At 45.8% G+C, this 13,627-nt stretch overlaps 1 protein-coding gene across 2 annotated transcripts in view; it reads right to left on the minus strand.

The window, feature by feature from the left end:
* Positions 1 to 693: 693 nt before the first annotated feature.
* Positions 694 to 13,627, minus strand: part of DLK2 (delta like non-canonical Notch ligand 2) — a 100,033-nt gene continuing 87,099 nt past the window's right edge. For both annotated transcript variants that reach the window (XM_088442977.1, XM_088442978.1), the window contains 2 exons: positions 3,164 to 3,308; positions 694 to 2,191 (listed from right to left, as the gene is read on the minus strand). In XM_088442977.1, coding sequence (XP_088299103.1) covers positions 1,480 to 2,191; positions 3,164 to 3,308 — 857 coding nt within the window. In that variant the 3' untranslated portion in view covers positions 694 to 1,479. The remainder of the gene's footprint in view (positions 2,192 to 3,163; positions 3,309 to 13,627) is intronic.

Here is a 13,627-nt window from a genome sequence, read left to right on the forward strand (position 1 = left end):
TTGGGGCTGTCACAAGCCGACTTAAAATACCTTTGCCCGTAGAATCGTCTGTTACTTCGGAAGTCCAGCTGCGGCATCACAGCTTTCCAAGGCGACGTTCTTTACTACAGGTCTGGAGACCAGGGAGCTGACTTTGTTTTCTCCTTACGGATGATGTGGTGAGGTCCCCATGCAGATAATATATACATATGCATAAACCTATAAAGCACGGATAGTCTAGAGGAGGATTTCTTAGGTCACGTAATATACAGGAACTATATAAAGGTGGTTTGCTATTATTAAATATGTTGCTAACAATAGGAGATGAATCTATATGAAGTTTTGTTTTAATGCTATTGCTGCTATTGTTAAATTTTTTATATATATTATAAACTGATTTACTAAATAAATTGATTGGCGTCTTCATTCTACCATAACCAATAGAGATAGTGATACTAAATATTACATTAGCTAGGTTGGTCATGGGTTTGAGCTTACACAGGCTCATAATTTGTTAATATATTGTCTAATACTGAGGCTATACTTAACTCATAAAGTAACATAAAACACACTTAGGAAAAATCCATTCCCCGTAAGAGACAAGAAAGGGATGTATGAGTTTTATATACTCACAGGGAGCAGCCATAACAATGTCAGTGTGGAGAATGGTTTGCTTTATATAGTGAGAGCACAGAAAATAAGATTAAATACTCTGATTTCGCTTTAATGTGAGATATAAACAGATAAAAGTAAAAATAAAAACATTCTGCCGTATAACTTTTTAATTTCAGTACTAAATGGTTCCGCAACGACCGTCAAACATGACTTGTTTACCAAAGGTTAGATATGAATTGATTTGCCTTCAGGAAAATAAAAAAACAACAGTTACTGGTTACGGACTATGAGAAAAAAGAGGATTTCGGAACCAACATGAGCAGGGTGCCCTCCCAAAGCGGTATCTATAACCCCCTTTACAGCACTCTCACCCCTGCCAAGTGGGCACTGTCTGAGTGTGGTAGAAGATTCTTAAAACAACATATAGGGGGCGCTGTGTGGCAGAAAGAGAAAGTCCATTGCCGAGGCAATTTCTGGGTCATAAGACAAGCAGGTATCCTGGACCGAACGGTGGGGGCATGATTAAAGTAAAAAAAAAAAAACATTGTCCCTCTCCAGAGATGAAAAAGGCTCATCTATGTATAAATTAGCCCCACCCCTCAGCAAAGTTAGCTAGTCGGCAGTGCAGTGTGACCTACAAGCAGGTCATGGTACATTCAGTGCATTAGTCTCTATAGTGCAGCAAAGATAGAGCGTTTATGTAGAGAATCCCATAGAGCCGTCACTGTTTACAATCAGGACAAGCTCAGGATGCTGATCCGGAATATTTCCAATCTTCCGCAATACGTTGGGTGGTGCTGAAGCAATATCAGCTGCAGGTCTCCCAGGGCTTAGGACATTGAGAGCCTGTCACATGTCTACACCCGCATTGTTTATGGGGAAGCTTCACAACTCTGTGGTTTTTCGGTGGTCAAGGGAAGTCCCCTGACATTGGTGGTAATGAGTCTTGCTGTCCGAAGAGGCGTAATTGCACCAGCCTGTCTGCCTGGCACCATGGGTCCGGTGCCATAGGATCAGTAGCGCCGTGAGGAGGATCGAAAGGCCGGTTATAACTGCAAGTACAACTACAATGATTAACTGCAGCTCGGTCAGCCCATGTTCCCGCTGGGTCACCACTTCTTTTACTGAGATCTTGAATTGCTTAGGCTTCTCAGTGGGCACAGGGCTCCACCTGTTGGTGCTACTAGTCCTGACTAGCTGTGTTTGGGCCAGTTGGTCCTTTGGAGAGGTCTCAGCAGCATAGTCCCACGTGGGCTTGGGAAGAGGAATCTCGCAGGATTTTCCAGTGAACCCCTGGAGACAGTAGCACTCATAGTCACCTATCCGATCATAGCACCGTCCTCTATTCTGACATGGTCGTCCAGCACAATCATTGATGTTGACTGTGCAAAAGCGTCCCTGGAAGCCTTGGGGGCATTCGCAGGAGAAACGGTTGACCCCATCGATACATGTGGCTCCATTAGCACAGGGGCGCATCAGGCAATCATCTACATTGGTCTCGCACAGTCTGCCCATGTAGCCAGCCAAGCAACGGCAAGTGAACGTTTCTGCGTATCCGCTCTCATCCTGGCATGTCCCACCATTCAGACAGGGAAACCTACATGGGGAACAGGCATGAGTATAAAGCATTTGAGTTCTCCACGCCAACTTGTCTTGAGATACTGTACATTCATGTTTTCCCTTTCTATGCTGCATATTGACAGCCTCTATTTATACTCTTCTCTCTACCAATTTGTAATGTGTGTGGGACGGGATGCAGTTAAGATGCCAGTGGTCTAAATCCTGGCGCCGGAATCCCGACCCACGGCCAGAATACCGGCGCCACAATCCAGACAATCGGTGTCAGCAACCAACAGTCGGCATCCCGAACGTAAGTATAGCGGGGCTGGTTAGGTTTAGACAGCGGGAGGGGGGGGGGGGGGGGAGAGAGGTTAGAAGGGGGAAGGGCTAGGGTTAGGCTGCCGGTGGGGGAGGGTTATGATGCAGGATATCTATATCATTGTGAATGTCAATATCGCTCTACAGATGTGTCCACATACATCTTAACTGCGTGCGCTACAAGTTGAATTAAATGTAACGCCTGGGCGCAGTGACTCTGTAGTGCCGAGCGTCTATTCGTGTGACTTTTCACCTTCAAATGCATCTTATTTGCAAATGCGGATAGGATGCACAAGCAGCTTCTGCTGATTAAAATGATATGCGGCATGCCTATATTCTGTGTGTGACTGCGGGTGTATATGTATGCGAAATGCTACGTTACAGTGTCAGCAGCGGCTGTGACACTGTAACGTAGCATTTTGCAAGCAGATACACCCGCAGTCGCACACAGAACATAGGCATGCCGCATATCATTTTAATCAGCAGAAGCTGCTTGTGCATCACTTTGAGAATAAGACACATTTAAAGGTAAAAGTCGCACAAACAAAACACTGCGCTACTGTGTCACGACACGGCTTGGCACGACTAGAAAGGCTGTTTAAAGCGCAAGGAAGTAAGATGTACTCTATGTGGACACATCTGTATGTACCTTATCTATAGTTTTCATTCTGTACTGTATATGGTCTCTTACCCCACTTTTTCACAGGGACCTCTCTTGAGTTCACAGTTCTTGCCGTGGAACAGCTCAGGGCAGATACAGGCGTAGTCTCCCTCTGGGTCAATGATACATTCTGCCCCATTCTGGCAGGGATTGGAGTGCTCACAGAGGTGTAGGTCTACGGAAGGGATAATAAATGAATCATGTATTTACTGATGTACAGTGTGTTCTTGACTTTTTGGCAGTTCATTCTACGCATTTCATAAGAAAGTCCATAAAATAAACATAGTATATATTCTACATGTAGGAGGGTCAGTTTATATATGTCCTTTGTTAGTCAGCCGTGGAAGTACAATGGGGCAGGTTCTAGACCACACTCCTGTATGCTTCTAATCAACTCTGTATACAGATGTAGGGCCCTTCAGTAGATCTATTGGATTACAGTAGAGAATATAATGAGCTATATAGTGGTTTCAGTCATTTTCGACAACACTGAAGAATATGGGGACTGACTTGCAGCTGTCACAATATTACCCCTTGTAGTAATTAGACAGCAGCATAATGCATGGTTTGTTAGGGATTCAACATGCAGTCCTCCAGCACGGGACTCTTCGCACCTTATTGAATATGGCCCACAGAGTTTAAGTAGACATTAAGGGTCATATTCAATTAAGTGCGAAAAATCCAGTACTTTTCGCATTCCGCACTTTTTGCTGACTTCACGTGTTTTAGCCATGGAAACTTTTCGTGCGCGCCCCCGCTATTCGCCGTATTCAATTCCAAAGGACGCAAAAACGTGTCCCGGCAAAATTCGAATAGGCGAAAAGTACTTCCAGTTTTGGGGAAATCAGCCTGACATCCCCTCAAAAGATGCACTAACATTGGTGTATAGATGTCCCCGATTAGCCCGCCTGGAGCTATTTGGGGTACTTAAGTGCTTTCAATTGCCTCTATATAGCGTCTTTGCATAAGTTGTGTAGAATAGCATCTAGCAGGTTTTTTTGGATAAAATAACTAGTTCCAGCAAATTTGGGGTACAAGAAAATGGGTGCAAGCATGGTTAAAAAATGCAAAAGTGAAGTGTTAAAAACGCACCTTCACCATGCACCTGCAATAAAAAAACACCTCCCCCATACTTGCAGACCCCCCCACCCCCACCAAAAGTCTATTTCGCTATTTTTTATGTTTGTACCCCAACTTTGAACTTTTTCGCCCCCATTTTCAAGGTGCTTTTTTGGGGTGTTTTTTTTTTTCCGTTTTGTTTACGCAGTCATCCTTTGGGGGTCTGTCCAAAGGGTGCAGAGTGGTTTCCGCACCTTTGCACCCCAAAACTGCAAGTCTGCACTTTTTTCCGCCGGGTATTCATAGGCGAAACTTTTTCGCCTATTACATTGCACTGACTTTTCGCGTACGCGAAAAGTCTTTGCAATTGAATACGGCGGAAAGTTTCCGCCTGGCGAAATTACGTAATACGTGATACTTTTTAGCAGATTACAGCTTTTCGACGCTGATTGAATACGGCCCTAAGTGATAATTCAGCAAAAATATAGATTATATATGTATAGTGTAATTTTCCTGAGTCTCAATATTCAATGATATAGGCAGCAGTTGTAATCTAATAAACAGGCAACTCTCTATATACAATCTGTAGAGAAAGTGGCCTATAATATCCAACATTCAGAGCAGGGAGGGTTACCTAGTATAGACAGATGCTCAGATAGATGCTCCCCTCACAGTGTATACAATCTGTAGAGAAAGTGGCCTATAATATCCAACATTCAGAGCAGGGAGGGTTACCTAGTATAGACAGATGCTCCCCTCACAGTGTATACAATCTGTAGAGAAAGTGGCCTATAATATCCAACATTCAGAGCAGGGAGGGTTACCTAGTATAGACAGATGCTCCCCTCACAGTGTATACAATCTGTAGAGAAAGTGGCCTATAATATCCAACATTCAGAGCAGGGAGGGTTACCTAGTATAGACAGATGCTCAGACAGATGCTCCCCTCACAGTGTATACAATCTGTAGAGAAAGTGGCCTATAATATCCAACATTCAGAGCAGGGAGGGTTACCTAGTATAGACAGATGCTCAGATAGATGCTCCCCTCACAGTGTATACAATTGAAATGACATTTAAAATAACGTAAATTTCAGCATATCTCAGGGTGTGAAGACATATATTCAATTATACATTGTTATTCAACATGAGAGAGACAAAAATAACATCCGCTGATGTATTGCCGTCCACCAATACCGCAAACAAATCATATAAGTAAAATGATTGCTCAGCGTGCTAGGGTATAGGTTCAATAATACAGATAATGAATATTTCAGCTGCCTGTAGCAAAATAATTTTGGGATGTAGTGTAATATAATTGCATAATGTTCCAGTCCTGATTGCTCGGTTCAGGACAGTCAAGTCCCTCTCATAGATTGACCATCCCGTCCAAACGACCACTAGGATTGGTTCAATATTTGAAGTGCATATTTGAGTTTATGTCAGAGATGTAGACCGGTTCTAGCTCTATATGAAGAGCACAAGTCACTGTATTCTGTATATAATTAAGCCCTGGGGTGTTGTGAAGTGGATGTCAGGACTGGCCAGGGATTATGGCTTCTGCTGGACTGACTGGAGGGTCAGAGGCCTACTGAAGGACTGTGGGAATCATCAAGTGTTCTTCATTCATTTGCATCTCTACAGTTCTTGTAGATCTCTAATAGGGGAATTCAATATGGAGCGAAAACTGAGTTTTTTGCGTTAATATCGCACCTATGACATCATTATCGCAGGTTTTAGTTTTACACTGTATTCAATTTCAAAGACTTTTCACAGGTTCGAAAAGTCTTTGAAAAAAAACGGGGATAACTTTTCACCACTGAATAGGTGGCGAAAAAAAGTGCAGAATTGGGGTTTAGGGGTGCAGGTTTAAAGAAAATAGCCTGCACCCCTGGGAATGACATTTAAAAAATAACTGTGTCAAAAAAAGTAAAAAAAAATAAATAGGGACACCCCAAAAAATTATTTAAAAAATTGGGGTGAAAAAATAAAAAATGGGAAAAAATTGTTTAACAATAGGGAAATAGGTTCAGGGCTATTCTGCAAGTATGCGGCAGGTGTATTCTAGAATAGGCTATTAGCGGTAGGTGTATTCTAGAATAGATTTATAGCGGCAGGTGCACAAATGCAGAATTTTTAAAAACTTACTTTAGGGACATCAAAATATGCTAGTACCCATTTTCATGTACCCCAAATTTGATGGGACCACTTAAAAAAACGAAAAAAATAACCTAAGTGCTCTTCTGCAACACTTCTTCAATGTCGGGAAAAAAACATCTGCTGCGGCTATTTAAATCCCCGACTTTCATCTACAGGCTAAAACGGGGGTACCCATAGTGATCCCCCATGTTTTTACAACTTTAGGGGGGTACTACAATTTTTTTAAGGAAAATTTCGTAACTTTACACAAATCCCACTTCGCAGGCTCCCGTTTTCGTTAGTTTCATATTGAATACGGGGATAAGTGGTCGAACACCCGATACTTTATCCCAGGTAAAAGCTCCGATATGAAACGTAAACTTCAACAGCGAAGTTTACGTTTCATATTGAATTCCCCTCTATGTCCGCTGAAAACAGAGTTACAGGGATGCACGCCAGGTACCCAGTGCTGGCGATTGATAGATATTATAGAATAAAGTGGGAAATAAAAAAGAAAAACAGATGGGCAGGGCTAATCCGGTAGAAAAGAATAGAGAAGGGGTAATATGGTAGAATAGAATAGAGAAGGGTGTAATCTGACAGAATAGAAATGGCAATCTGGTACAACAGAATAGAGAAGAGGGTAATCAGGTAGAATAGAGAAGGGAATAAACTAGAAAAAAAAAACAGACACTCTAGAGTTAAAACAATCCCTAATTCAATAGAACTGTATGGGAATGTCAGCCCCAATCATAAAAGAAACAGTGTAAATAAATGCAGCTGAGGAATAGGGGAATGAAACAAATAGCAATAGTTCACCGAAACTTACTTGCAATTTATAAATTAACCTCCCCCCTACTGCCTAGACCTAACCTTCCCCTCCCAGCACCTTAAACCTAACCTCCCCCCTACTGCCTAAACCTAACCTTCCCCTCCCAGCACCTTAAACCTAACCTCCCCCCTACTGCCTAAACCTAACCTTCCCCTCCCAGCACCTTAAACCTAACCTCCCCCCTACTGCCTAAACCTAACCTTCCCCTCCCAGCACCTTAAACCTAACCTCCCCCCTACTGCCTAAACCTAACCTTCCCCTCCCAGCACCTTAAACCTAACCTCCCCCCTACTGCCTAAACCTAACCTTCCTCTCCCAGCACCTTAAACCTAACCTCCCCCCTACTGCCTAAACCTAACCTTCCCCTCCCAGCACCTTAAACCTAACCTCCCCCCTACTGCCTAAACCTAACCTTCCTCTCCCAGCACCTTAAACCTAACCTCCCCCCTACTGCCTAAACCTAACCTTCCCCTCCCAGCACCTTAAACCTAACCTCCCTACTGCCTAAACCTAACCTTCCCCTCCCAGCACCTTAAACCTAACCTCCCCCCTACTGCCTAAACCTAACCTTCCCCTCCCAGCACCTTAAACCTAACCTCCCCCCTACTGCCTAAACCTAACCTTCCCCTCCCAGCACCTTAAACCTAACCTCCCCCCTACTGCCTAAACCTAACCTTCCCCTCCCAGCACCTTAAACCTAACCTCCCCCCTACTGCCTAAACCTAACCTTCCCCTCCCAACACCTTAAACCTAACCTCCCTACTGCCTAAACCTAACCTTCCCCTCCCAGCACCTTAAACCTAACCTCCCCCCTACTGCCTAAACCTAACCTTCCCCTCCCAGCACCTTAAACCTAACCTCCCCCCTACTGCCTAAACCTAACCTTCCCCTCCCAGCACCTTAAACCTAACCTCCCCCCTACTGCCTAAACCTAACCTTCCCCTCCCAGCACCTTAAACCTAACCCTCCCCCCTTAGTGCCTAACAGGGGCTGGCTGGCAACTTCTAGCCTGGGGGGCAAGTCCAGGGCACTGGCCCATAAGTATTGGCCCATCCTTAAATGGAGGTTTTTTATGATAATAGATAAGCCACAAAAGCGCACTTATTGTTTTTTTTAAGTAACATCTGCATGATTTCCGTCGCCATGCAATAATAATAATAATTTTATTTATATAGCGATTTTCTCCTAAAGGACTCAAATTGCTTTGGTATGGTGAAGTCAGATACCATAGTGATTTTTTGCAATGTTACCTGCTTTTATACATACAGGTGTCTAATATAAGGGTCATATAGCAGTGGCTACAGAGAATTTATCACTTAGCACCTTGAACATCTCCCCCAGTTGTACAGTATGTATGTGTATGTGTGTGTATATATATATATATATATATATATGTATATATGCATATACATACAGGACATATATATATATATATATATATATATTCACATACAAATATATAATCGACCAGATGCCAGCACTCATTCCTTAAAAATGTTAACAAGCCTGGATGCTGCCTCCCATAAATGAACAATGAGTGAAATAAATCTGTGGCACTTACAGGTCTGCAAGGTTTATGTAGATATAGGTGATAAACTCCTAACTACTCCATAAAGCTGCCGCTGGTAATATAAACAAAATGTTGTAGGGCCGGCACTCCTGTTCTAGTTGAATTTGTAGTGCGTCCGGTGCCCTCCAAATGACCTCTTCAGCCAAAATGAATAAACATACAAGGAACAGGCGCCACTCGTGACGACTTATCAAATAAAGCACAGCACATCCGCTCGTTGCATCTAGCGGGTGTGTTGTACTTTATTTGACAAGTCGTCACGAGTGCCGCCTGTTCCTTGTATAATGTGTATAATATATATATATATATATATATATATACACACACACACACACTGCAGTCAGCTGGCACTCCTGTGCTATAGGTAGATTCAATTACTATAGGTAGATTAAAATGCATATGTCCTCACCCACAAAGGGGCGGCACTCACTGTGGCTTAGTAATCACGACAATGGACCCGTTGTATATGGGTCCATTGTCATGATTACTAAGCCGCCGTGAGTGCCGCCCCTTTGCATGTATATATATATATAATGTATAAATAAGAAGATGCAGGAGGCGCACAGTGGTGAAGTACGTTAGCACTCAATTCTTTACTGAAACAAGATTAAAACCACTCACATAAAGCATGTATGATACATGCATCGGAGGCGCAAGCATCTGAACGCTGTGCTCATAGCCGGTATCGCGATGTCCATCAACACTCCTCCTGGTGTGTATATATATATATATATAAATATATATATACATATACACACACATATGAGATATATATATATATATATATACACACACGAGATATATATATATATATATTCATATATACACGAGATTATATATATATTGTGCAAGAGAGAATGAAAAAATATATGACAGCATTCGGAGTCTTAGGCAAAGTCACACAGGACAGGTCCTAAAACATTGGTGTGCTGGACTAATAGTGTCCTGACTTTGCTTAAGACTCCTAGTGCCACCATATCTTTCTCCATTATCTGCATTACATGAGAGGAGGGCTCTGGGACAGCACAGACTGCATAAATACAATATTATAAATATAGAAAGAGAGACAGACAGAGACACAGCGGGCGGGATGCAATGCATTCCGCCGGCATCGCATGTATGCCGGCATTAGTAATGCCGGTATGCATGATGATCCACGCAAAGGACCGCTCTGTCAGTAAGAGCAGCCCTTGCAAAGGAGGGACTTCCCAGTCTATGACACAGAACCCCCTCCGGCGTCCTTCTGCGCATGTGCAAGCCGCGCGGGGGGGGCTGCTGGGAGGGATCCGATTGGATGCACCCCCGCACAGAGAGAGAGAGAAAGAGAAAGAGAGAGATGACAACATTTGCAAGTTTGACTTACCCATGTGCCCATGACTGGAGACTGGGGTGTAGCTGTTTCACCATTTTCTTCACTCCTAATTCTTTATAGTGTAGCTGAAGAAACTATAAAGTTTCAGGCTGCAGGGACAAGAGGGAATTTGGACTGCAGGGGGGAGGGGGGCTTCTTGCTGCAAGGCAAGATGGGTTTCTGTCTCCAGGGGGGAGGGGTGTTTCTGGCTGCAGAGGGAAAGTGGGTGTCGGTCTGCAGGGGGAAAGGGTGATTATTTTGCTGCACTGCAGGGGGAGGAGCGAGGAGGGCTTCTAGCTGCAAGAGGAAGGTGTCTTCTTCAGTGAGCAGAGGAGACAGAGGGATTGAAGAAGAGTCCTGGAAGCAAGTCTCGTGAGATGTTGATGCAGCATCCCACAAGACCTGTACTGTAGCTCCGCGGTGGCCGCCTGAACTAATGATTGCGTCGGGGAGAGGACAGACCAGAGGCAGGGAAATAACAAGAGATATGGTAAGAACTTACCTTTGTTATGTCTGTTTCTACGAAGTCCATAGGGTCCACAGGGTTGACCATGGGTATAGCTTGGATCTGGATCCACGGGCACCATACAGTTAAAGCTTTAGCTCCCAGGATGCACTTGGGTCCTCCTCTATACCCCGCCCCTGAGCCACAGGCACCTCAGTTGGTAAGTAGCCTAGGCCGAAGGAGGAGACTAAACAGAGAGAAGGAAGACTGGAACACACAAGAAACCATACTCACAGAAATGGGAGACGGAAACACCAGTCACCAGTACCACAGCCCATTTGAAGCCAGGTGCGTCAGGGCGGGCGCCCTGTGGACCCTATGGACTTCGTAGAAACAGAGATAACAAAGGTAAGTTCTTACCATATCTCTTGTTTTCTACTTCAGGGTCCATAGGGGGTCCACAGGGTTGACCATGGGGATGTCCCAAAGCAGTTCAACTAAGGGCGGGGACGCTCCTGAGCAGAAAGGAGAATCCTGCGCCCGAAGGATGCATCCTGAGAGGCAAAGGTGTCAAACGCATAAAACCTCAAAAATGTCTGAATTGAAGACCAGGTGGCCGCTTTACACAGCTGAACAGCAGAGGCACCACGTCTAGCAGCCCAAGAAGGGCCTACAGACCGAGTGGAATGAGCCTTAACCGAGGCTGAAACAGGCAAAGGTTCCTGTATATAAGCCTCCCCAATAACAGAACAAAGCCAACGGGCTAAAGTTTGTTTGTTGGCAGGCCAACCCCTCTCATGAAAACCAAAGATGACAAACAACGAATCGGACTTCCTAACAGAGGCCGTCTGTTCAACATAAATTCTGAGAGCCCGGACCACGTCCGGCGAAGCCTCGCCAGCCGTAAGACCCGGAGCCTGAAAAGCTGGTACCACAAGTTCCTGATTTATGTGGAACTTAGAGACTACTTTAGGCAAAAACTCAGGAAAGGGTGCGAAGCACAGCCCTGTCCTGATGAAAAATCAGGAAGGGGGGGCTACAGGAAAGTGCCCCCAACTCGGATACCCTCCTGGCCGAAGCAAGAGCCAGGAGAAACACAGTCTTAAGTGTTAACCACTTGAGGTCAACCGACTCAAGAGGCTCAAAAGGAGGTCCCTGCAGGACCCGAAGAATCACCGCCAAGTCCCACGGAGCCACTGGAGGCACAAAGGGAGGCTGGATCCTCAGCACACCTTGGAACAAGGTGTGAACATCAGGCAGTGAGGCAATCCTTCGTTGGAACCACACTGACAGGGCCGATACATGAACTTTTAGGGAAGCAAGCCGTAAGCCCAGGTCAAGACCTGACTGCAGAAATGCCAAGATTCTAGAAACTCTGAACACCTGAGGGTCATAGCTTCTATACTCGCACCATTGAAAGTAAGTGTGCCACACTCTGTGGTAAATCCGTGCAGAGGCAGGTTTACATGCCCTAAGCATGGTACTGTTGACAGAGCTTGAAAAGCCCCGGGACCTTAAGACGGCTGTCTCAAGAGCCATGCCGTCAAAAACAGTCGACCCAGATCCGGGTAAAGGCAGGGACCCTGAGACAGCAGATCCTAACGTTGAAGCAGAAGGTACGGAGCGTCTACAGACAGGCCCCTGAGATCGGAGTACCAAGGACTTCCGGGCCACGCTGGAGCCACCAACAGAAACGTGCCTCCGTCCCGTTTGATCTTTCTGAGTACCCGAGGGAGCAGGGAGATTGGAGGAAACAGATACGCTAGGTGAAACGACCATTTCACTGACAACGCATCCACTAGGCTTGCGCCCGCGTCCCTTGTCCTTGAGCCGTATATATATGGGCAACTTGAAATTCTGACGAGAGGCCATCAGGTCCAATTCCGGCAGTCCCCACTTGTCCACGAGAAGTTGAAACACCTCTGGATGAAGCAACCATTCCCCGGGATGCACGTCGTGACGGCTGAGGAAGTCTGCCTCCCAATTGAGGACTCCCGGGACGAAGACTGCCGATATTGCTGGAAGGTGGCACTCCGCCCAAGTCAGGATTTGGGACACTTCCGACATCGCAGCTCAACTGCGAGTTCCTCCCTGGTGATTTATGTATGCCACCGTGGTGGCGTTTTCTGATCGCACCTGAACTGCTCTTCCGAGAACGGTGCCTGACACCAGAAGAGCACGGTATACTGCCCGTAGTTCTAGAATGTTTATGGGAAGGACGGCCTCCTCCGCTGACCAACGGCCCTGAAGAGACAACGAGCCGGTCACTGCCCCTCAACCCCGGAGACTGGCATCTGTCGTGAGCAGAACCCAGTCCGGAATCCAAAAGGGGCGACCCTGGCTGAGATGAGCTGACTGCAGCCACCACGCCAAGGACGGGCCCACTTCCGGGGACAATACCAGCATCTGGGGTCGGATCCGGTGGGACAACCCGTTCCATTCCACAAGAATCTGCCCCTGCAGGGGTCTGGAATGGAACTGGGCGAACTACACCATGTCGAATGCCGACACCATGGACCCCAGGACTCATAGCCGAATGTATTGACACCGTGCCACTGCTTAGGCAACCGTGTATCCTCAGTTGTAGGGAGGATACCTTTACCAGAGTCAAGAAAATCCTTTGTTGACTGGAGTCCAGAAGTGCTCCCAGATGGACCATCCGTTGAGATGGGATCAGAGACGACTTCTTCCAAATTATTAACCACCCATGTGCTTGAAGACAAGCAATTGTCAGGTGTAGATGATGAAGAAGCACCTCCGGGGAACTCGCCAGCAGCAGCAGATCGTCCAGGTACGGCAGCAGCCGTATACCCTGACCCCGAAGGTGGGCAGCCATGACTGCCATCACCTTGGTGAAAACCCTCGGAGCCGTGGAAAGAACGAAAGGCAACGCCCGAAATTGGTAGTGATGGTTTAGGATAGCAAACCTCAGGTACCGCTGATGTGCCGGTGCCACGGGCACATGGAGATAGGCGTCCTGGATATCGAGGGAGACCATGAAGTCCCCTGGTTCCATCGCCAGGATGATGGACCGCAAGTTTCCATCCTGAACCTGGGAACTCTGAGGTACTTGTTCAAAGACCTTAAATTCAGAATAGG

The sequence above is a fragment of the Taudactylus pleione genome, unplaced genomic scaffold (genome assembly GCF_031769625.1).
Source record: "Taudactylus pleione unplaced genomic scaffold, aTauple2 ptg000320l, whole genome shotgun sequence".
Classification (NCBI taxonomy): Eukaryota; Metazoa; Chordata; class Amphibia; order Anura; family Myobatrachidae; genus Taudactylus; species Taudactylus pleione.